The sequence below is a fragment of the Podarcis filfolensis genome, assembly GCF_964270895.1.
Source record: "Podarcis filfolensis genome assembly, chromosome: 14".
NCBI lineage: Eukaryota > Metazoa > Chordata > Lepidosauria > Squamata > Lacertidae > Podarcis > Podarcis filfolensis.
In genome coordinates, this window is record NC_139616.1 from 50,952,982 (window position 1) to 50,978,167 (window position 25,186).

Here is a 25,186-nt window from a genome sequence, read left to right on the forward strand (position 1 = left end):
GAGGGGGACAAGAGGGGAGGGGAGAAGAAGGGAGGGGAGGGGTAAAGGAAGGGGGAGGGGAGGGGTGAGAAGAGGAGGGCAGGAAGGGGTGAGCAGGGGAGGGGAAAAGGAATGAGGAGGGGAGGGGTGGGGTGGAAAGGGGAGGGGAGTGGTCTGTCTCCTGGCCAGGCTCCCCCCCTCCTCTGAGCCCTCCCCTTCCCCTCCCGGACCCGCGATCCGCCGAGCTTGCCCGGAACCGGCGTCGGCGGGGCGATGGGGCTGCGCGGCGGCGGGGCGAGGCCGGCGGCTGGGTCCGGGCAGCGGCGTCCTCGGGAGCAGCGGCGTCGGCACTGGCACTGGCGGCGCTGAGCGGGACCGGCGAGCCGAGCGGCGGCTGGAGGTGAGGCGGCGGCGGCGGCGGACCTGTTGGCTGGCAAGCGGGCGCCGCTCTTTTGTCTTCCTTGGGGGGGGGCGGACAAAGGGGGCTGCAAACCCGGGGGGGGGTCGCCGAAAGCCGAGGCTGCTTCTCTCCGTCCCAATGAGGGCCCCCCGGGGCGCCCCCTAGTCCTGGAGGAGGGAGGGAGGGTGGCAGGCAGGCCCCCTGCCAGGGGACCCCGCGGGCGCAGCAGAGGGACCCCTTCTGGTCCCCAAGGAGGAGGGAGCCAGGTATCCTTTGCCATTTTTAAAAAGGAGGGGGTGTCCGTGAGCATCTCTTGTAAGCCTCGTCTCCCCCCTCCTAGGCGCCCCCGAATAGGTAAAGAGGTTGGGGGGCGCTGGCCAGACTCCTGCGCCCCCCCAACCCCTTGCCCCGCTTCGGTTTTCGGAATGGGCAAAGCGAATTGGCTTTTTCCGACAAAGGCGCGCGCGCTTGGTTTGGGGAGAAAGTGAGCCAGGATGGTGCGGAGGGGAGAATTGTGTCTCTCTTTCTCTCCCCCCCCCCCACATGTCCCAGTGGACGAAGAGTTGGCTTCCTTCCAAGTAGACACCTCTAAGAGCCCCCGGAGCCTGCTTACTCGCGAGTAGGTCCCAGGGAGCTCCCAGGAACCGACCCCCCCTCCTGTTTCTTCTTCTTCTGTTGGTGCTGCCCTTGGTGCTGTTCAGCTTCCTCCGAGAAGCGGTCCAGGAAATTCTGCCTCCCTTGGATTCCCCAAACCAACCCTGTGAGGAAGGCTAGTCAAAGAGAGAGAGAGAGAATCTGCCCCCAAGGTCACGTAGGGAGCTTCACAGCTACCTAGCGCCTTTTTTCTGGGGGTGCACATACCCCTAAACATTTGTGAATCTTAAGTTTGGCCCCATTGAGGGGCAGTATTTCAACATGAGTAGGAAAACGAGAGTACCCCTAGACATTTTTTTTAAGAAAGAAAAAAGCTCTGGTCCTAGGAGAATTTGAATTTGGATCTCAGCCAGCCCTCTCACCTGGCCTGCTGCCTTCCAGATGTGTTGGACTACAACTCCCATCACCCTCTCTGTCGGGGACAGGCAGGGAGATCCATTTTCAAATACTTGGGGTGCGGTGGGTGCATTTTTGGGGGGCTGTGATGAGCCACACCACCTGCCACTCAGAAGTCAGCCCCCCACAGGAGTCAATGGGGCCTATTCCCAAGTTAAGGTGCGTAAGGGTTTTGGGGTGACTTCACATCAGGTTTGCAAACCCACACACATGCACAAAAAGTTGCTTGCCAGTCAAGATTTTTATTAGCCAGTTTGCCTTAAGGGGGTTTATATTGGTTGCTTGCGGCACACGCATGGACTTGCAGGCTCAGTGTGGATAGAGGGGGAGATAGAAGGAGGACCCGATCCCCTTCTTACTTTAAAAAAGCTGATTGTGAGTAGGCCATCTCCGTTCTTCATAGGCGAACAAGGAAGTGGCTATTTAGATGGTTGGCATTTGTAAGGTGGCTTGGATTTCACCCACTGAAGTTTGTGCCACAATGAATGCTTTAATCCAGTCATTCCCAAACTTTTTTGGGGGGAGGGCACTGCCCCCTTGGTTTCATCAGCTCATCCCTGGTGCCCCCCACCTTAGGGAAAGCATTATTCAGAGTAGTGGTTTGCAGGACCTACCAAGAAAGACAATAATGCAGCAAAATTCAAAACCACCCCAATTTTGTTCAAAATCCACTTATAGCTATTTAGTTTAGTTCATTCCACACAAAACGGATGAACTTGATCTGGCGATGCCAGCTTTCATTTATTTATTCCATGAAATTTATACACTGCTGGGCTGTATACAAACAACGGTCAGAGTGGTTTACAGAAAGATAAAAGGAACAAAATATTTTTTTTAAAAAAAAGTACGACGATACTTTAAAGCATGCAAAAGTTTGAAATGCTAAAACAGACTAAAGTGTCCTTAACTTTCTAAGTAGGCTTTGCTAAACAAGAATGTAGGCGTCATGAGGCAGGGAGTTCCAAAGTGCAGGAACCAATGCATTAACATTTAAGTTGCTGCAAGACTCTGTAGTTGCAACAGAGCAAACTAGGGCACTCCTCTGGGAATGGATTCTGGCTATGTTAGCTTCCCTCCTCGTGATTTACACAGTTCTCTGAAAAGTCTAAAAGAGAGAAACATGCATTCTGTGGCATGTTATATATGCAACTGGTTTGGTGCTTAGCTATCTTCCCCAGCTAACATGGTGCCCCACAGAAGGTTTGGACTACAGCCCCCCCCCCCAGTGCAGCTGTGTTGGCCAAGGCCCTTGGGAAATGTAGTGCAAAGTGCCTGCTGGTTAACGACGACTGGCTTAAAATGAGGCAGCACGGAGGGTGTCATCCAGAGAGCAGCTTTTGATTGCAAATTCTCTCTGGATATTTGTGGCCGAGCTGCTTCCTTTCAGCCTGACGGGCCTCTCTGGATAGTTGTAAGGATAAAGTGGGGGGGGGGGAGTTGTATAGTATTGTGAGCTCCTTGGAGGAAGGGGTGCAGACGAAAGAGTAAATGACACAATGCTTAGCTGGTATCCCTGCACATGCTTTCTCAGGATCCAGCCCCGCCGGTTCCCAATACAGATTACTCCCATGGCCGATTTTGCAAACCAAGGGGTCTTCTGGCTGTGTTGAGGCCTTACAATGTATGGGGTTTTGTTCCCCACACGTTCCAGTCTTGGGTAAACGTTTTGTTTTCTTGTGACCACCCAAACAGAAGCGTCGCCTTTTATTTATTTGGGGTGCCCTTAGGCCATTTGCCTCCTATGTTTGTGGGACTGATAACTTAATTCCAAAATACAGCCAAGGAAGAAATAGCAGCGCCATAGCAAATTCCCAGCAACCTCACAGTGCTTCTCTTCCACCTGATTCGCAAGGAGAGCCTTGCAGATTTCTTGGGTTGGTGTAGGGGATGGGCTTACTTTGCCTGTATCTACTCATGTGTAGCCATAGGTTTTCCTGGTGCATCACAGTGGGTTGGACTGGATGACCTTTGGGGGTCCCTTACAATTCTATGAATTGCCTAACCTCAAAATAGGATGTAGCAAAGGCTCTGTGTAGTTTTCTGGTAGCTGTTGGCCTCCTATGGGCTTGTTACACAACTGTCTATCTTAGAATGAAATCCCTCTCGTTACACCAAGGGCAAGTTGAGTCTGCAGGCATACAGATGTCACTGGACTCCCAACATCCTGCCAGGTATGAGGGCCACACCTTCATTCTCCCTGATTCACCTGTTCAAGAGATGTTGGAGCAACTATAATGTGTTCAGGGTCTTGGTGAAGTTGGGGACCCCCACCTCTCCCTTGAAAAGGATGATCCCCAAAAGGCAGAGTGATCCCCCCTGAAAGAGCGGGTCTCATAGCCCCACAGAAAAATGGAAGGATGGCGAGGTGCCTTAGCTCTGAAGGAGAATGGGCGTCCGGCGTCAATCCCTGCCAGCCCACTCAACACGGCCAGCTCTATCATTAGACAGAATGTGGCACCTGCCTCTGGCAACAGGTTCACAAGCAATAGGCTGTGCTTTGCACAGAGCAGTCTGCTCCATGGGTCTCTAACCCCAGCTACTGTATGGTGGACAGTGCAGTCAGAGATTCCACTGCCTGCCTAGCTGATTCTCAAAATAAATAAATATGGATTTGTTAACAAAAAGAGAGAGAGAGCGCAAACAGAACAAAAGGGATGAACATTCAAGAATTTAAACCACAAAGCATCACAACCCGGAAGGACAAAAGTACAAAGGTTCAGCACAGCTCCAAAACGGATAATAAAAGTATTAACTCATATGAAAATCCCCTTTGCAAATACAAAATATACGTGAAAACAGCCCCCTGCAATGCAGGAATGCTATTCCATCATTTTTGAGAATAAAGGTTCTATATAGTCTCAAATGAGCCAGACATCTGCATATACCACGTGCCACAATATTTCTATAAGAACTAAAATCATGTCATGTATATATTAAAAAGGGTCATTTGAGCTCTGCCCTTTTGATACTTCTAGTTCATGAGATAATTTTAGTTTGTGAGATGTTGTCTTGATGGCTTCTATATATGGGATGGTTCCTTGGACCAGCATCCGCTGACCAGATGCTCTCCAGATGTGTCAGCTAAGACCAGTGGGAACTGTCATCTGAAACACCTGGAGGGCACCAGGGTAAAGAATCGTGGCTTCGGTGTTTTTTGCCTTCTGTATCAAGATGTGCATCGATGCCAGATCTTAAGTGCTGTGCTCTTCCGCGGAGAAAACTGCCCTTCCGAACCACGCGTATTTTAAGATCACAGAAGTGACGTTTTGGAAGCAACGACAAACCACTTGGGTCCCACACTGAGAACTAAGAGCAGCAGCACTTGAGGAAGAGCAGAGCATCAGAGCGTCGTTGTGATGGCCTGGGACTCGGCTCGGACTCGGAACCAGAGGAGTCTCATTCTGCACCGGATCCTTTGCCTCAGACATCACCTAAACCAAGTCTGGGCCTGATTCTGAAGAGTTCCAGTCTGCACAGGTTCCCCTGCAACAAACACCAGCTGGGCCGAGTCAGGGGCTGGCTCCAGATACAGGGACTACCTCATTGCCTCCAGCTGGGCCATCGCTTACAGCTGCTCCACTACCAGTTGGGTCAGGCGAGGCTGAGGCGGCCTCTGGGTCTAGTAACCCACCGACGTCTCCCGAGCTGCAGAGACTAAGGTCTGAGAGAAGGAGAGACTTGAGTACTCGCAGGAGGAGTGCTCGCCTTCGGGCGAAACAGGGAGGTGAGTTGCCAGGGGATCAGGACCGACTGCTACCCCGACAAAAATAAAAGGCTGTCTGACCCCGCCCCAGGTTGCGGGAGCAACATTGCTGTATGCCAGACCCTGCCTGAGATCCTGTACCTGTCCTTTCCTGGTTTCCTGCCTCATGTCCTGCCTTGGCTCTGTCGGACTGACTCCTAGTGGAACCTTCAGATTCTGGATCAGACCTGGACCGCGTTTCACAGGTTACCCCTGGGCCCAGCATAGCCATCTCAAGACCATCAGGGACAGATGGCCATCCAACCTCTGCTTTAAAAGTTCTTCCTGACATTGAGCTGGAATCTCCTTTCTTCTGACTTGAAGCCATTGGTCTTCCCCTCTGGAGCAGGAGAAAGCAACATCTTCCATGTGACAGCCTTTCAGATATTTGAAGACTGCTCTGATACCACCTCTGTCTCCTTTTGTCCAGGCTAAACATACCCAACTGTCTCCACCGTTCCTCCTAAGACTTGTCCTAAGTACGTTTCCGAGCACAATTCAAAGTGTTGGTGCTGACCTTGAAAGCCCTAAACGGTCTCGGCCCAGTATACCTGAAGGAGCATCTCCACCCCCATCGTTCTGCCTGGACACTGAGGTCCAGATCCAAGGGCCTTCTGGCAGTTCCCTCCCTGTGACAAGTGAGGTTACAGGGAACCAGGCAGAGGGCCTTCTTGGTAGTGGCGCCCACCCTGTGGAACGTCCTCCCATCAGATGTCAAGAAAATAAACAACTATCTGACGTTTAGAAGACATCTGAAGGCAGCCCTGTTTAGGGACATTTTTAATGACTGATGTTTTAATGTATTTTTAATCTTTTGTTGGAAGCCGCCCAGAGTGGCTGGGGAAACCCAGACAGATGGGCGGGGTATAAATATTTATTATTATTATTATTATTATTATTATTATTATCCAGACCCTTTATTATCCTTGTTCCCTTGCTGCACCCATTCCAGCTTGTCAGTATCCTTCTTCAACTGGGGTGCCCAGAACTGGACAGAGTATTCCAGGTGGGGTCCAGCCAGGGCAGAATAGAGTGGTGCTATCATTTCTCTAGATCTGGACACGACTTCTTTTCTGGCACCAGGTTAAGATGTTTTATTTACCCAGACATTTTAATCTGTCTCCAATTTGTGATATTATTATTTTTGTCTGCTGCCTTTTATTACAGTTGCTGACGTGAGTGTTTTGCTGCATTGTTCTTCCTAATTTATTATCTATGTCGCTGTGTATTCCACCCGGGAATCGCTGAATTAGAAGGGCTGAATTCTAGAAAAGGCATAAATGAATATGAAGAGATGGTGGAACTACTCTGACGGCCACGCTTGGGCCCCATGCCAGGCTACGCTGGGTTGCTTGCAATGGCACTGGATGGAAACAAACTGAGGCTAGTGTTTGGGGCAAAGCATTTGCACAACCAGTTCACCACTGATGCCTTTTGAGATCAGAACACAAGCAAACGGCCACATCCCAAGCAAAAGGTTATATAAACCAGCTCTGTGAATTTTTAAAAGAGGTGCATGAAAACTAAAAAATAGTTTACTCATTCCATTTCACATGCCTTTTGCTTATTGCACAAATCCTATTGTTTGCAACTTCTATTTCACAAGGAGTTGATTCATGCATTCATTCATGCTTTCTGCATGATGCCCCGGTCTAGACTACCTATGAAGGGGAAATTTTAAAAAATCAGTGCCTGAAAAGCACAAATAGCTTATGTATTTGCCCACCTTATTACTTAACAAAAAAAAAAAAAAAAAGCAGAAAAGTCATGTGGCACCTTAAAGACTTAACACATTTGTCATGGCATGGGCCGGTTCACTCCAGCAGAGATCCTTCCGTGGGCTGGATCACACCCACACCCGCGATTTCCGACGTCTGCGTAGTTGTGATTTCCGGCGCCATGGAAGCGAGACCCCCGTAGGCCGCTTGTGGCCCATGGGCCTTAGGTTGCTGACCCCTGGCATAAGCTCTGACGGGCTTGGAGCCCAACAGGACAGGCTTAAGACTTGATGCCTCCATAAACGTGTTGGTCTTTAAAGTGCCAAGGAACTGCAGTCTTCTTGTCACAAGAGATTAACATGGCTACCCCTCTGGATTTATTTATTTAAAACCCATTTGGTAAAACAACTCTTTTTGAAAGTGCAAAACTGCAGCGGGGAGGAGGGGGGGCGGCTGCTTGATGACATGACAGAGGGTCAGCCAGTCGGTTCTGAACTGCCCTGAGATGTTGTGTGAACTGCCCTGAGATCCACGGGCACAGGGTGGGATACAAATTTAATAAATAAATAAATTTAATAACAAACAGGTAGCATACACAGTTGGCTTCTGCTTCAGACTACCAGAACCTTTCGCTTTCTCCAAAGCTCAGACTTTTGGGGACAGGTACCTTCTGTCCTTCCAGGACAGCTTGGATGAAATATCAGCGCAGAACAGGTGTGATAAGACATGCCAGATTTTTCATGCCAACCAGGAGCAGTGCTAGGGGTTTGACATCCCATCCACCATACCCATTTCCAGGGCTGTGCCCGTGAAATGCGTCTGGTTCATGCCTGCGATATCTGTGTGTCTGCCACCCTCCCGACCATTATTCTGCTGCGTCTGATCTCAAACTGGGCAGCGGAGAATCGGCTCCAGCCTCAGATTGGAATCGAGGATAACCAAAGGGAGTTTGTCAAACGTGTCTGCGGAACAAAACACATCCCACCTCGGCCTGGCAGTTGCCTGAATATTGACAACGAGCGTTAGATAACAGGTTTTAAAATAGGGTTGCAATATAAAAAGCAAACAGCCCCACACCTCTTTTGCGGTGGCTGTGTATGGAAATCATTTCCTGTCTGGCCTTATCTTGGACGCGGCTTTTCTTTTTCTTTTCCTATCGAGGATTTGCAGGCAGCAATCTCTCTCTCTCTTTCTCTCCCGCCTCTCTTAATACTGGCTGTTTGTGTGCTTTTATTCTTCAGCTGAAGGGAGTTAACGTGGGGTTAATTAAGCACATCCAGGAAAAAGCACAGAGAACATCTGTACTCCTTCCTAGCGACAGCTGAGGCTATAAAAAAAATATCCAAGGCTGCTTTTCTGGTAGAGACCAGCAAAGCGTGCTAGATAAGGTAGAAAAAGAGGCTTGCTTGCCGCCAGTGGCGTAGCGTGGGGGGTGCAGGGGGGGCCGACCGCACCGGGCGCAACATCTGGGGTTAGGGCAAATCCATTGGTTAGGGGGCGCAAATCCACGGGTTAGGGGGCGCAAATCCACGGGTTAGGGGGCGCAAATTACTTGCCTTGCCCCGGGTGCTGACAACCCACGCTACGCCACTGCTTGCCGCTCCCGCTTTCTGATAGATGAAATAAATTTGTTACCTAATACAGATTTTTAAAAAGCATTGAGGTTAGGAGCCTTTCATAGCCCTCTCCTCCTCCATGAATTTGCCCAGTCATCTTCTAAACCCATCCAAGTTGGTGGCCATCGCTCCTGTGGCAGGGAGTTCCACAGTCTCCATAGTTCCACTTAGACTTTCTTTTATCTCTCCTGAATCTCCCAGCATTCAGCTCCGTGCCCACAAGTTCGAGGGAGGAAAGCTTTTCTCTGTCCGCTGGTCCACGCACTTTGCACTCACTCCCGCACGCCAATATTTAAAAGGCTGCAGAAAAGTGATGCAAATCTCACGCCAAGACGCTATTTGCATTTATAGTTGTGTAAATGGTGCACTTTTTGCATCTGTGATCTGCATAACAGGCCTGTTCACACTGGCCTTGGAGAGAGCCAAGGAGCTACGTATGGACGCTCCTAACCAGGGGTCAGCAAACTTTTTCAGCAGGGGGCCGGTCCACTGTCCCTCAGACCTTGTGGGGGGCCAGACTATATTTTTAAAAAATAATAATGAACGAATTCCTGTGCCCCACAAATAACCCAGAGATGCATTTTAAATAAAAGGACACATTCTACTCATGTCAAAACGCCAGGCAGGCCCCACAAATACCATATTTTTCGCTCTATAGGAGGCACTTTTCCCCCTCCAAAAATGAAGGGGAAATGTGTGTGCGTCCTATGGGGCGAATGCAGGCTTTCGCTGAAGCCTGGAGAGCGAGAGGGGTCGGTGTGCACCGACCCCTCTCGCTCTCCAGGCTTCAGGAGAGCCGCAGCGCCAGCCCCACAAGGTTGGGGGACAGTGGGGAGGCGGAATGCCGCCATCCCGCTGTCTCCCAATGTGGTCTGCAGGCGGGCGGCAGGGAGAAGAGCGCTTCTCCCCGCTGCCTGCCCCGCAAGCTCCGGGGACAGCTGGGAGGCGCAGCGCGTCTTCCCGCTGTCCCCGGACCTGGTCTGCAGGCGGGCGGCGGGGAGAAGATCGCTTCTCCCCGCTGCCTGCCCCGCAAGCTCCGGGGACAGCTGGGAGGCACAGTGTGTCTCCCCGCTGCCGGCCCCACAAGCGCCTGGGGGGGAAATAATTTTTTTTATCTTTATTTCCTCCCAAAAAAACTTGGTGCGTCCTATGGGCCGGTGCATCCTATGGGGCGAAAAATACGGTGACCCAGAGATGCATTTGAAATAAAAGGACATGTTCTACTCATGTAAAAACATGCTGATTCCTGGACTGTCCGCAGGCCGGATTGAGAAAGCGATTGGGCCGCATCTACTGGGCTGAGGCCATTTAGGGCTTTCAAGGTCAGCACCAACACTTTGAATTGTGCTCAGAAACGTACTGGGAGCCAGTGTAGGTCTTTAAAGGACTGGTGTTCTATGGTCTCAGCAGCCACTCCCAGTCACCAGTCTAGCTGACGCATTCTGGATTAGTTGTAGTTTCCGGGTCACCTTCAAAGGTAGCCCCACATAGAGCGCATGGCAGTAGTCCAAGCGAGAGAAAACCAGCGCATGCAGCACTCTGGCGAGACAGTCCACGGGCTGTCAATTGCTGCCCCAAGTGCAACTGAGCAGCTCAGTGATTTGCAAGGTGTGTTGGGGGCACATTGCCCGCCTAGCTGTCTCTACTTCTGCTCTCGTATTCTCTCTCCCCACACATAGGGCCAACCAGCCATGGGTTCCGTGGGGGGCGAGCACTTCAAGGACCTCAGCCCCGTGGTGACTCCCGAGGGGAACGTGGTGATGAGCTTCAGCTTTGACAGCTACCAGCTGGAGGAAGAGGAGCTTCAGGCCAAAGGCTGCCAGGCCAAGGGAGTCCTCACCTTCATGGAACCAGGTAAATGCCCCGGATGTCGTTTCCACGCAGGGTGTCGTGGGTCGTGATCAAACTCCTCACCTTATGCAGTTGCCTTTGCTGCCTCAATAATGTCCACTTTTGCAGACTCCAGACACTTTGGACCACACAAGGGGGCCCCTGTAGTAGTAGTAGTAGTAGTAGTAGTAGTAATAATAATAATAATAATAATGATGATGATGATGATGATGATTGATTGATTAATTAATTTATATTCCTCCCATCTGGCTGGGTTTCCCCAGCCACTCTGGGTGTCTCCCAACAGAATATTAATAATAATAATAATAATAATAATAATAATAATAATAATAATAATACAGTCATGCCTTGGGTTGAAGTTGCTTCAGGTTGAGCATTTCCGGGTTGCACTCCACAGCAACCCGGAAGTAACGGAACACATTACTTCCAGGTTTCGCTGCTCGCTCATGCGCAGAAGCGGCAAATCGCGACCCGCAGATGCAGGTTGCATTTGCTTCAGGATGCGAACGGGGCTTTGGAACGGATCCCGTTTGTATCCAGAGGTACCACCGTAGTGAGATCGAAACATCTGGAGGGCCATACGGTCGCCGCACATGCGCAGTCCGTACGGATGTTGTGCGTGCGTCACCGGGTGGTTTGCCCCACCCCTCAGTGTCCTGCCACAGGTGCCTGAGAGGTTCCTCCGCCACTATAGCAGGGTTGTCCCAAGACTTGCAATGAGAAATTTTCCACCTTTCTGTATTTCCCAAAAGGAGACGTGGGTCTCCCTTGCCTGGCACAGTAAACGTCACGTTTTGCTCTGGATCCAGACCACTTTGCTCCTCTCAGGTTGGGATGAAGGAAACCACGCTCCCCAGCTCAGCCTTAGAGCCAAGCGCAGGATAGTGGTTTGTTTTCTCCCAGGAAACTGTGACCTGCAGCCCAGATTTGTTCTTGGTTTACTGATGGTGGTTTCTTGGAGCAAAACGAAGCACAAACCTTGGTTTGCTTGTAGAAAACTTAGCGAGGGATTGCGATTTGCTTCTTCTGGGTGATGCTAAACCACATAACTCCGGTACAACGTGACCAACGGATTTTGCATTTCGTCTGTTTGTTAGACTCTGTTAATCTCTCTGCATATACGCTGGTCTCTCCACGCTCCGTGATATGTGATTTGGAGACGTTGCACAGCTAAGATCTGGTATTTGAGCACCTCCTGAGTATCCGCCGAAAGGTTGCAATTTGCTGAATGGAATTTAATCAGACTGGTATTTATCGTCTTGAGCGTGCATCATCCCCTCAGGCGCTAGATACTCTGCAAGAGCCTGCCGCTTTCAGACATTAATGCCAGCTTCTTAAAAATTAAAAGCAGAGAAGGGTGGTTAAATCCCTTTTCCAAGCTGGAATGAGTTTTCTGCTCTGGAACGTCTTCCGTTTTTATCCTCTGGGAGCCCATGAACAGAGATTTATGCCCCTGCCTTCTTCATAACAGCTCCAATCCTGTGCACGCTTACTCAGGAGAAGGCCCAGTGAGCAGAGCAGGCGTTATTTGTGAGCAGGGTTGCAATGTTTAGTTGGCTGAATGAATTAAATATTTTATTGTGACGGCACCTGCACAGTGTACAGTGGTACCTTGGTTTTCAAGCATCTCAGAAGCTGAATGTTTCGGAACCCGAATGCCAAAAACCCGGAAGTACTGTATTTTTTGCTCTATAGGACGCACCGGACCACAAGACGCACCTAGTTTTTAGAGGCAGAAATCAAGGAAAAAAATATTATTCCTCCCCCCCCCAGCCCCAAAGAGCAGCGGACAGGCTGCGCACAGCCTGTCTGCTTCTCCCAGAGCTTCTCAGGGCTGCGGACGAAGCCTGGGTTTCCCCCCCAGCCCCAAAAAGCAAAGAAGCCAAGACAGCCAGCGGGATCCATCCTGCTGGCTGTCTTGGCTTCTGCCATAGCCACGCAACCTCTCCAGCCAGGAGCTAAACCTCTCCAGTGTGGCTAAAGAAGCCAAGGCAGCGAGCGCAATCCATCCCGCTCACTGCCTTGGCTTCCTCTTTAGCCTTGTTCAGCCTCCCCCGGCTGGAGAGGCTGTGCGCGGCTATGGCAATTCCCCCACCTGCCGCAAAAGCCCACAGGAGCCGCACACCCTTTAAGGAGCGTGCAGCTCCTGTGGGCTTTTCTACAAGGAGGGAGAAGGGACTGACTAGCCGTGTCAGTCCCTTCTCCCTCCTGGGGAAAAGCCCACAAGAGCCACGCCGAAGCTTGTGTGTGGCTCTTGGGGGCTTTTCCTGCCTGCCTCCCCCCTGCATTCGCTCCATAGGATGCACAGACTTTTCCCCTTCGTTTTTAAGAGGGAAAAAGTGTGTCCTATGGAGCGAAAAATATGGTAATTGCTTCTGTTTGCGAACGCGCCTCGGAAATCGAAGGGCTTCCGCTGTGTGTTTTTCAATTTTTCCAACTGAACTTGCAGCCAGACCTTTGCACCTCACTTTTTGAATGTTTCGGAAGTCGAACGCTCTTCCAGAGCGGATTACATTCATAAACCACTGTACATCTGCAAAAACATCCCTGCTCAGGCAAGCCTACCCAGATATCCAGAATGCTGGCGTGTTTTATTGTTTATCGCTGGCTTTCAATTTTTGAGTGCATTGTTTTTACGAATCATTTAACTGCCCTATTCTCTTTGTGAGCTGCTTTGAGGTTTTCTTCACTATAAATGCCACAAAATAAATAAATGTAGCCTCTTCCTAACCATTTCTCCAAACTAAAAAAAGCTCCAGATGTTGCAACGTTTTCTCATTATCGCTCCATCCTTTTGATAATATTGGGTGCCCTTTTCTGAACCCCTTTTTCCAACTCTGCAAGTTCCTTTTTGAGGTGAAGCGACCTTTTCTAGGTCTCCTTTCGTTCTCATTTTCTCTCTTCTTTCCTGGCTATAGTCTGTGAAGACCCTGAGCCCCAGGATCGCTACCATGGGATTTACTTCGCCATGCTGCTAGCAGGGGTCGGTTTCCTCTTGCCTTACAATAGCTTTATCACAGACGTGGACTATCTCCATCACAAATACCCAGGTACTGTTTCCTCAATATTTCAGAAGAACATTCTGGAAGGTCCAAAAATTCAGGTTTAGGCTGTTTTCCCAGAGCCAGTCATTCCATCCCCAGGCATTCAACACTCCTTCAGATATATCCCCCCTCCCTCCTTTCCTTCTTAAGTATTTTTATTTAATTCTATCCATACTATCCAAATAACAAATCATGAGACAAACATGTACAAACTAAACTGAATTGTTCCAGGCTGGCGTGGGATGTTAACATTTACAAAAAGAAGTTCTAAAGCTGCTAAGATCATATATGAGACGAGTTCTTTTGACTATTGGTATCATCGAGACGATGCAGCGACAATATTATTATTTATTCTTGTTTATTCAATTTATATACCGCCCTTTATCCAAAGATCCCAGGGCGGTGTACAACATTAAAAACACATCACAGAACATCAATGATAAAAGCATAATAAGAAATGTAGTACAAAAACATACTGAAAGGCAGCCTAATAATAAAGCAACCATGGTGAGAAATATGCCAGAGGAAATATGCCCCTCCTCCAGCTGTGTGTTAGTGGGCAGAGAAAAAAGGGTTTATGGGATGTAGGATTTCAGTATGGATGATGTAAGCAAGTAAAATCGATAGTATTTTTAGTTTCTATCATAATATTTATCATTTCTTAAAAAACTAAATTCCGAAAACCTTGCAGTGATATCAATGTATTGAAGCTGAAATCACCAGGTGCGAAAACACTCAAAGCGCCGTTAGGAGGTCCAGCTGATGGATGGAGTTCATAGCGGTCAACTTTTCCCTTTTCTTGCAAGGAATCCTATTCGCAATAAGGGAATTTCCCATTAAAAAAGGGAAACGTTGACAGCTATGATGGAGCTGCTCCCGTCTTGCTTCTGGTTTGAAGGCAGAGCTGGCGGCCAGAGAAAGCAAATCTCGTGCACCCGGGGCCTGTATCCCGAAAGCTTATTTTGCCCTCCTTGCGGCCTTCCTCCCCTTCTGCAGGGACCTCTATCGTGTTTGATATGAGCCTTACCTACATCTTGGTCGCCTTGGCAGCCGTCATCCTCAACAACGCACTGGTGGAAATGTTGAGCCTCCACACCAGGATCGCGGTGGGTAAGTCTGGCCATGCAAAGCTCGTGATAGGCTCACCGCTAATGCAGCGAACCTCTGTGCATAGCTTTCTTACGTTTGTCAACATCTTCCTTTAAAAGTGCAGATCTCGGGAATGATGTAGGCCACGTTTCGCCAACCTCGAGCGCTCCAAGGACTCAGCTACATTAGTTTAAAAACAGCGTTTTGAATGTGTTATAAACATGCAACACCAGATGACAAAAAAAAGACTCTTTGTGATTTTCCATTGTGGTTCCCCCCCTTTTGTTATAACGATTTAATATCTGACATTTATAGCGCTTTTCCCCCAGTGTGTAGATCCACCCCAAGTGTTTTGTACTACAAATCACATCAGTCCCAGCCAGATGTTTTGTAGTCCAGAACATCTGGGGGCACCAGGTTAGGGAGAACGGATGCAGCCTCCTAGATGATGATGCAGATGTTGATGATGATGATAAGTAAAAAAAATTTTTTTTTTTTAAATTTATATGCTGCCCATCTGACTGGGTTTCCCCAGCCACTCAGAACAGCTTCCAGCAAAATATAATCTGGTTGACATCCACCTGCCTCAGGAGACAATGGAGGAGTGTGCCTTTGGGGGGGAGGTCAAGCTGTTGGACAGTTGCAGCACCTGCTGCGGCTGTAGAGACCGATAGGGGAGAGACATATTTTGTTGCAGCCGGGGCAGATGTAGGCGCCCGGTTGTGCTGCTGCAGATGCGCCAAGGTGTTTCTTCTCTCTGTGCTCCTCCCAGCAGTCATTCCTCCCCTGGTCACTTCTGTGGACGCACAACCTGACTATCTGTCTCCAGGCGCTGTGGTTGTCTGCAAGGGAATCCCACACAGCAGGTTGATGTCGCCGGCCTTCATGTCATGTTTGTAGATAACTTTGTAACACAGAGTTGGTCTGCCAACAGGCCTGGTGCCGGAAGCCAGCTCCCCATGGAGCGTGTCCTTGGGGATCCTGCCCCCTTTATTATTTAAATTTATATGCTGCTGTTCCATATAAATATGCTCAAAGCAGCTCACAACAGAACAGTATTAAAAGCACAGCTTTTAGTAAAAAGAACATTTTCTGCTGACAGTCAGATGTTCTTGTTCAGATGTCCTTCCATTCTGTGGACCAGACCAAGCCAGTGTAGAGGTCATTGAGACAGGGGTGCAAACATGCTGGGAATGTGGACTTGGGAGAGCGCATTGTCGCCAAAATTTTAGGGGAGAATGAAAGAGGTGAGGCAGCTGCTAAGTGAGAGGGATTTCCATCCCATAATCCCAGTTCTAGTTCAGGATTTACATCATCACCATCATTGTTATTATTTTACAGTGGTACCTTGGTTCTCAAACTTAATCCATTCCGTTCCAAAACCAAAGCGTTCCAAAACCAAGGCGCACTTTCCCATAGAAAGTAGTTCAAAATGGATTAATCCGTTCCAGACTAAAAACAAACCCTAAAACAGCAATTTAACATGAATTTTACTATCTAACGAGACCATGGATCCATAAAATGAAAGCAATAAATAATGTACTGCAGTCACGCAATCAGTAGCTGAACTGGGTTCCACACAGTCACAAAAACAAAACAAAAAAGAGCTGCAAAAATAAAACCACAGAATAAATAGCAAAAACTGACAGACCTCAGCGTAACACTCAAAATGGAAGTGTGGCACTCAAAACGGAGCATGTTCGGCTTCTGAAAAAAGTTCTCAAACCGGAACACTTACTTCCGGGTTTGCAGTGTGCGGGTTCCAAGTTGTTTGACTACCAAGGCGTTTGAGAACCAAGGTACCACTGTACTTATCTTGCAAAAAACTCAAAGCGATTTACTCCAAGAAACAAGCACATATCTTCAAACTAAATAAAGCATGCCACCCTCTCAAGCAAGCCACAGCTAATGAAGAGCCAAAAGCCTTGCAAAAAAAGGAAATGTTTTTCCTGGCACCTAAATAAATGTAACAATGGTCCCAGGCCAGCCTCTCTGGGGAGAGCATATTCTGAAAACTGGGAGCCACCACCAAAAAGGCCCCGTTCTCATGTTTCCACCCTCCAGACCTCACCCAGGGAGCGAAGAAGGGCCTCAGGGGATGGACGCAGTGTCTGGGTCAGTTTGTAGGGTTTCAGAGAATGCGGTTGGCTTGCAGCTTGAAGTCAAGTCAAGTAACCTTTATTGGCATCACATAAGAACATTCAGAATAGATAGGCCAGTGTGATCTCGTCGCCACCCCAATGGCACAGTCACCCGCCAAAGGGCAGAAGGGGCAAGCAATCCACCTCATCTCTGTGGGTTTCCAGCAAGGGCAGGATCCTGTAGCATAGTTCGGCGACAAAAGAATCAAATAGAGGAATTTAGCTACTGTCTTTGTGAACTCCTGGTCTCTCTCCTGTAATTAGAAGCGCATGACCTCAGTCTTTGGTTCCCATGTTGGGATACATAGATGGTCTAGAAACTGTTGGTGGAGATCATCATACACTTTGCATTTAAGGGCCATGTGAGCTGGAGTTTCCACCAGGTGGGCATCGCATGGGCAGATCCTATCTCCTTCTGCCATACCTGCAAACCTACCCCAAAGGGGTTAGAAGGATTACAGTTGAACCTAGCCAGCGAAAAGGCCTTCTTTCTTGCAGATTAAACAAAAATTGTAAATAATTAAGATTAAGTTCCTGCGTTGCAGCTTGCAGCTCCAGGCACTCCCTGTTGAGAAATGATTCCGCCCCCCCTTCTCTGTTCCAGGGTACCTGTTTGCCTTGGGCCCCCTCCTCTTCGTCAGCATCTGTGACGTCTGGCTGGACCTCTTCACCCAGGCACAAGCCTACGCCATCAACCTCATTGCCGTGGGCGTGGTGGCCTTTGGTTGCACAGGTAGGCGGGGGGCGGGCAGGGGGCAGCCAGCCTCACAATGGACACAATAATCATAATTTATTATTTCTGTCCTGCCCATCCGGCTGGGTTTCCCCAGCTACTCTGGGCGGCTCCCAACAGATTAAAAACAGCATAAAACATCGAACGTTAAAAACTTCCCTAAACAGGGCTGCTTTCAGATGTCTTCTAAAAGTTGGATAGTTGTTTATTTCCTTGACATCTGATGGGAGGGTGTTCCACAGGGCGAGTGCCACCACCGAGAAGGCCTTCTGCCTAGTTCCCTGTAACCTCGCTTCTCACAGGGAGGGAACCGCCAGAAGGCCCTTGGAGCTGGACCTCAGTGTCCGGGCTGAACGATGGGGGTGGAGACTGTTAGGATCGTCCTACTCTCGTGTAGGACCCTGGTAGAGACACATGCCCGACTAGCATGTTCTCTCCCTGCTGGTCAGTCGTTCAGGAGCTTCAAAAGCTTTCTTCAGCCTGAGCATCACTTAAGATCCTGCAGAGTATTTGCAGTTTGTGTAACAGAACTCAGTAGCTCAGCATTTTGGCTAATCTACTTTATTTACATATAATACACTTGGAGCATTCTGACTTAGCTCCTTCCTCTTTCTCATCAGACAGCAAAGAGAGAGAACAAAGGACAATAGTCCCACATCACGGAATACAGTAATACCAAAACATCCTGTCTATATCACTTCCCACTCTGTGGAATGAAAACATATACCGTCATGTGATAGACAACAATCCCATGACTGCAAACACGGAGCAAGAATCCTAACTCCTTCGGGTATACTGGACTGAGGCCGTTTCCCCTCCCCTTTAATTGCTTTAGCTGAGATTCCTCCATTGCAGAGGGTTGGACTAGATGACCCTCGGGGTCTCTCCCAATTCTACGATTCCACAATTCTGCCATTTTCCTCCCTGAATTCCTCTGCTCCCTGTAGGCACAGCCCAGATCAAAGGCAGGACTTAAGTGTCACAAAACAAATCCAGAAAGCCGTTTCTGGAATAAGTCTGGAATCAAGCTTGAACTTGCTGGCAGCTTTCTCCAACTCAGTTCCCTCCAGATTTGTGGACTTCTGCTCCCACCAGCCCCAGGCGGCCAAGCCATTGCTGTCCAAAACAGCTGGAAGCCACTAGGCTGGGAAGGCTGACAGAATAGCCATGCTCCTAATCTAGGGTTACCAGACGTCCCCCGTTCCCGGGGACAGTCCCTGGATTTGCAAATCTGTCCCCGGAATGTCCCCAGATTTGCAAATCTGTCCCCATAAAACGTTGCAGCGGCAGCCTCGGCAGCCCGGAGCCAGTCTGGTAGTGCAGTTGGCTCCGGCTGGCTTCAGGAGCTGCCCGCTGCCAGGGAGCCCGCCATTTTTCTTTGCCGAAAGTCCCCATATGAGGTATTGCGCACAAGACACATCATATGGGGACTTCCGGGAGGCAAACTGGTGGGCGCCATGACAGCAAGCAGCAAGCAGATCCTGAAGCCAGCCAGAGCCAACTGCGCTACCAGGCTGGCTCCGGGCTGCTGATTGCCGCTGCTGAAGGGAAACCGGGGACGTCTGGTGGTACAGATCTCTTGCCCCCTTCCCCCTTTGTTTTGACTGATTGGGGGAGGCTCGGGAGTTGCGGGCGGCTGGCCGTTGCCCAGTTTTTAAAAACTCTGCGCATTTATGTTTTACAGTCCCCACTACTGACTCCCTGTTGCTACTCAGCTTCAAAAAAAAAAAAAAAAAAAGGGTCCCCGGATTCATTGGAAAAAAATCTGGTAATCATATCCTAATCCTTTCTTCTGTCTGTCTGTCTGTCTCTCTCCTCTTAAGTGCAGCAATCCAGCTTTTATGGCTACACCGGGATGTTACCAAAGCGCTACACCCAGGGGGTGATGACTGGCGAGAGTGAGTATTGCCCAAAATCCAACCCCCCATTTTTTAGTTGTTTTCACTTATTTACTGTATTGGCCCACATATAAGCTGCATTTTCTCTCCCCCCCCCCCAACTAATTCCGATCGTGAAAAGTTAAAGTGTGGCTTAAATTCGCGACCTTACAAAAATGGGCTTTTACAATATCACTGCTGAAACAGAACAGAAAAATGTTTTATGGCCGATTTGTGAGCTCAAGACTGTTCCTTTGCCATTTGCGGGTGTGGGTGCCTGCGGAATTGTAGCAACTGAATAGTGATTTGCGATGTTAGCGATTGTACGGCAACTTTTGCGGTCTTGCAACATCAAAGGCTTAAATTGGCTCGGAGTTACAATTCTACCAACCGCAGCGATTCTCAGCCTGTAACCCAATTTTAAGGGAGCAGCTTGTATTCGGGTACTGTCTCCCCCCACCTTGAATTTTAAAGGTGCGGCTTATTTGCGGGTGCGGCTTATATCCAGGCCAATACGGTATATAAGAAACAAGAATCAACATTCAACAATCCATCTGTCAGGGACTGTTTATCTGTGATTCCTGCATCGCAAGGGGGTTGGAATAGATGACCATTGGAGATGACAAGCAATCATTTGAAGTACTTATTTGAATAGTGTGTGTGAATGTAAATACATGGCTACTCCAGGGGAGAAACTGCCAACACAGTGCCCTCCAGGTGCCCATTCCAGGTGCCCACCATCCCTGATCATGGGATCTGTTCAGCCACTGTGAAATCAGGATGCTGGACGAGATCAGCCATTGGCCCCACCCAGGAGCCTCTCCTTATGATCTTACGTCAGCTGTGCTGCCGTCATCAGGTGAGGAAGGAAATCTGAAGTCCTGCTTCTTAAGGGCCAGCTATGTGTCTGGATATCGAGATCTCCTGATGATGCTTTTCTTAAACCAGCGGTTCTCAACCTGTGGGTCCCCAGATGTTGTTGGACTACAACTCCCATCACCCCTAGCTAGAAAGGCCAGAGCTCAGGGATGATGGGAGTTGTAGTCCAACAACATCTGGGGACCCACAGGTTGAGAACCGCTGTCTTAAAACGATTGTGCAGGGAGGGCTGGGAAACAGCCCAGGTGTGTGTCTGTGCAGGTGAAATCCTTCCCTGATCAAAATCACTCTCCCTCGCTCCTAATAATAATAATAATAATAATAATAATAATAATAATACTTTAATTATATGCCACCCATTCAACTGGGTTTCCCCAGCCACTCTGGGCAGCTCCCAACGACGACAACAAAAATTAAAAAACACAATACAATTTTGCTCCCTAAAAACTTCCCTGCTTTTTGTGGGGGGCAAATGCCTTCCCCCAGGGAGGAACTAGAATGGTAAGTGCTCTTCTTACCATGAACAATGAGTTACTAGAGGAGAAGGAATTGGTATTTTCGTCTGCTGCACTTCTGTAGGTATGTGAGTGTAGATTCCTAGATTTCTCTCATACAGAGAAGCTGCTGCTGGAGCTGCCATTGATTTCCGTGGGCAGTAAACGCTCCTCAGTAGTGCAGTATTAATCTGACTAATAATGAGCTTGAGCTGGAAGATTAATCAACTGAAACTCAGGAGAAGAGGGGAAGGTTGTTAGATTTCTGCAGCAGGCTGCTAGGAAGCCTGCCGTTTCTCTGTCTCACGAGGGAGGTCGTCTTACGGGGCTGGTTCTCGACAGCGTCACAGCCCTGCGGCAGAAGAGTCAACCTCTGAGCCCAGCTGACCCAAATTTTGGCCCCAAGGAAATCTAGATTCTGGGGCTGTGGTTAAATAAGGCAAACCAAGCAGATTGGGAAGAGGATGTTCCTGGCTTTGAGGCATTTTGTAATTTGTAAATGGAATAGAATAAATGGCTACTGGTCTGTTTCCAGGCACAATTCAAAATGCTGGCTGTGGTCTGTAAAGCCCTGCGCTGCTTAGGTCCAGGCTATCAGAAAGAGCAGGGTTCCCCAAACTTGACCCTCCAGCTGTTTTTGGACTACAGCTCCCATCATTCCTAGCTAGCGGGACCAGTGGTCAGGGATGATGGGAATTGTAGCCCCAAATCAACTGGAGACCCAAGTTTGAGAAACCCTGAGAAGGACTATCTTCCCTCATGCACCTGCCACCCTCAGAGGACCACTTGGTGGGGTGGCGGGAGAGGGCCTCCTCGGTGGTGGCTCCTCCCAGGCAACTTTGAAACTCCCTGCCTAGGGAAGCCAGACTCTTGCCATCCTTCTGTCAGCAGGTGAAGACCATATTGTTCCAACTGGCTTTGGGGAACTGACTGCTTTCATGAAAGCCCTGGTGCTGTGCTATTTTAATAGATCAATTCAGACACTGAGAGATTGTCTTAATGTTTAATTATTTTAAATGATTGCGGGTCTGCTCAGGGTTGCATCTGAGTTGCCAGGGTCCCCTTGCTGTATTCCCCACCTCCTTCCCCCTTCTTCCTAGAACTGTGTGTGGGAATGTTAAGCATAGTAAAAAAGGATATATTGAATAAGTATTATCCTTCCTTCACTCACACTAGTAAGTGATGTAGCAGAGCAGATTCCCCTCAATATACCTGGAAGCTAGTTTGCAGATTTGTTTGAATCTCTTAGTTAAGATTATTTCCCGGTGTCCCCTTTAATCCCACTTAAAAGAATAAAGACACGAGAGTCTTTCTGAGTACAGTGGAACCTTGTGTTATGTACCATCCTCCTTGCGAACGCTGTGGGTTACGAGCTCTGCTAATCCAGAAGTAGATGCTGCCGGTTGTGAACTTTGTCGTGGGGTGCAAGCGGAAGTTGCGCGCCGGTGGCACAGCAGCAGCGGAAGGTGCCATTAGCGAAAGCGCACCTTCTGTTACGAGGGGTTTCGGCTTAAGAACGGACCTCCGGAATGGATTAAGTTCATAACTGGAGGCCCCACTGTAAAGTCACAAAAAGTTTACTCACATTTCAGTTCACAATTTGATCCCTGAAAGGCAGAATTTACAGTGGTACCTCAGGTTAAGAACTTAATTCGTTCCGGAGGTCCGTTCTTAACCTGAAACTGTTCTTAACCTGAAGCACCACTTTAGCTAATGAGGCCTCCTGCTGCTGCCACCCCGTCGGAGCACGATTTCTGTTCTCATCCTGAAGCAAAGTTCTTAACCTGAGGTACTATTTCTGGGTTAGCTGAGTCTGTAACCTGAAGCGTATGTAACCTGAAGCGTCTGTAACCCGAGGTACCAATGTGCTTGGTAGTTACACAAAGAAACTGTGAGTTGATCTCATATGGAGACTGAGCTCAGGTGCTGCTGGCTGAGAGCCAGCAGACAGCAAAATTATGTTGAGATAACAAAATGGCTGCAGGAAAGCAGCGTGGCAGCAAAAGACAGAGCAAGACAATAGAAAGATAAAACAGACTGAGAAGCTGACTGCATGACTTGGCTCTTTATGGAGTCAGCCCATCTCCCAGGTCACATGTACGGGGGAGATGCTCCAGGAAGTTACACTGACTGGATGTCCCCTTGCCTGTGCCCACTCTAGGGAAATGAGGAATGTTGCATTTGACGGCACCAGCGGATTACATCCCACCCTGTGGAGTTGGACCCTGAGGGTCTAGTCCAACCCTTTGCTTTGCAGTAATTGGGGTCTGGGTGTTGTTTGGTTGTTTCTGTTTTTATTTTGTGTACAGTGGACCCTCTGGATACGAATTTAATTTGTTCCAGGGGTCTGTGTGCACCCTGAAAAATCTGTATCCAGAGGTGCCACTTCTGCGCACATGTGAGCGGCGAAACCCGGAAAAATACTTCCGGGTTTGCCGCTTTCGCAACCCGAAGTTGCGAAACGTAACCCGAGGGTTTACTGTACAGTCGTACCTCATGTTACGTTTGCTTCAGGTTGCGCATTTTCAGGTTGTGTCCTGTGGCGACCAGGAAGTACCGGAAAGGGTTACTTCTGGGTTTCGCCACTTGCGCATGCGCAAAATGATATCATGCACATGCGCAGAAGTGGCAAATTGTAACCCGCACATGCGCAGACGCACAGACATGGGTTGCGTTCTTTTCAGGTTGCGAACGGGCCTCCGGATCGGATCCCATTCGCAACCAGAGGTACCACTGTATTTGTGTTTTTATAAACCACAGAGCCTAGGGCTTGCTGATCAGAAGGTCGGCGGTTCAAATCCCCACGACGGGGTGAGCTCCCGTTGCTCGGTCCCTGCTCTTGCCAACATAGCAGTTCGAAAGCACCTCAAAGTGCAAGTAGATAAATAGGTACCGCTCCGGTGGGAAGGTAAACGGTGTTTCCGTGCGCTGCTCTGGTTCGCCAGAGGCGGCTTAGTCATGCTGGCCACATGACCCGGAAGCTGTACGCCGGCTCCCTCAGCCAGTAAAGCAAGATGAGTGCCGCAACCCCAGAGTCGGCCACGACTGGACCTAATGGTCAGGGGTCCCTTTACCTACCTTTACCTTTATCGTAATTTTATCCTGTGAGACCTGAGGGTATAGGGCGGTATATAAATTTAGTAACAGCAATAATCATAACCGCCAGCTTTTCTGCTCTCGCTTCCTCAGGCACCGCCGGGGTCATCATTTCGCTGAGCCGCATCTTCACCAAACTCCTCCTGTCGGACGAGAAGGAGAACACCATCATCTTCTTCTTCATCTCCATCACCCTTGAGCTCCTCTGCTTCATCCTCCACCTCCTGGTGAAGCGGACGCACTTTGTGAAGTACTACACGGCCCGCTCTCGGGACAGGGGGCCCCCCGAGTGCAGGGGGGCCGGGGGCCACGGTTCCGGGTACAGGGTCCACCACGACGTCACGGCTGAAGACATCCGATTTGTAAGTGGCCCCTTCCCCGTGCAAAGTGAGCCCACAAGTTGGGCAGGGGGTGTCAGGATGGAACCACTTTTTCTCTATTGCATATGGAAATTCGGATCATTGTTTTTAATTTAAAAACAGCCGTGTCTTGAGCATATAGTTTAAATAGACAGCGCCTATATGATATTGAGCGGCAGAAAAATCTGGCCACAATAAGGAAATTTTGTCCATGGTATGATTATTTTCCACCTAGTCATTTCTACGTGTCTCTCTCTCTCTGTGAATATTGAATTAAAGACCTTGGTAAGAGCTTCTTGTCTTTCCGCTACTGGCAGAAAGCTGTGAGGGAGGGGGGTCAGATTCCCTGAAGGCCAACAGGTGCTGAGGCTGGTTGTTTCCTCCCCTTTTGCTCTCTCAGGAGAACCGGTCGGGTGGGCAAGAGGCCTCCCCCCCAGAAGCCTTTGGGCAGGAGGGGGAGCTGGCTGGCGGCGGAGGCACCTACGTGAGATTTGACGTCCCTCGGGCCAAATTCCAGAGGAGCTGGCCAAGCTTCAGAGGTAAGAGCGAGGGGTCCCTCCCAGGGGCGTCGCAAGGGGTGAGTGGGGGGTGTGGTCCACCTTGGGTGTCAGACCTTGGGGGGGGTGACAAAATTTCCCCGGGCAGATCAGCATGGTGGCGCTCACAGTCCCAGTGGGCAGATTTTTGCGATTGGCGCAGTCGTTGGCACGAAAATATGCCCGCTGATTGTGCAAATACACCCAGCGATCAGTCTGGCACCCCCCCCCCAGTGGACGGCATTCATACCCCCCTGTGGGAGGCACTCGCATCCCCGTTGGGCAGTTTTATGCGATCGGCGGTCGGATTTTCATGCTTGGCTGGCGGCGCTGGGTAACCTTCGGGCAACCTTCCCCCAAAAAAGCTCAAGCAAAAACAGCTCAACAACTCTGGGCAACGTTCCCAAAAATTGCAATGGGGTGTGTGTGACAAAAAATATATATTGCAGCAGGTACCACCTGACCTTGCTACGCCTCTGATCCCTCCAGGGGAGAAAGGTGCCCAAGACCTTTGTGGGTTCAGCCGCTGCCTGGCCTTTCCCCACGATGTTGTTCCCTGCTGTGGAAACCCCTCTCTGCCCC

At 49.4% G+C, this 25,186-nt stretch overlaps 1 protein-coding gene across 2 annotated transcripts in view; it reads left to right on the forward strand.

Annotated features, from left to right (window-relative positions):
• The first annotated feature begins 218 nt into the window (after positions 1-218).
• SLC29A4 (solute carrier family 29 member 4) overlaps positions 219-25,186 on the forward strand; it is a 30,296-nt gene continuing 5,328 nt past the window's right edge. For both annotated transcript variants that reach the window (XR_014541505.1, XM_083585747.1), the window contains exons 1-8: positions 219-379; positions 10,185-10,359; positions 13,275-13,406; positions 14,397-14,510; positions 17,235-17,363; positions 19,187-19,261; positions 23,803-24,071; positions 24,469-24,607. Coding sequence is in view for 1 of the 2 variants with exons in the window: in XM_083585747.1 (XP_083441873.1) it covers positions 10,197-10,359; positions 13,275-13,406; positions 14,397-14,510; positions 17,235-17,363; positions 19,187-19,261; positions 23,803-24,071; positions 24,469-24,607 (1,021 nt within the window). In the remaining variant the exon portion in view is untranslated. The remainder of the gene's footprint in view (positions 380-10,184; positions 10,360-13,274; positions 13,407-14,396; positions 14,511-17,234; positions 17,364-19,186; positions 19,262-23,802; positions 24,072-24,468; positions 24,608-25,186) is intronic.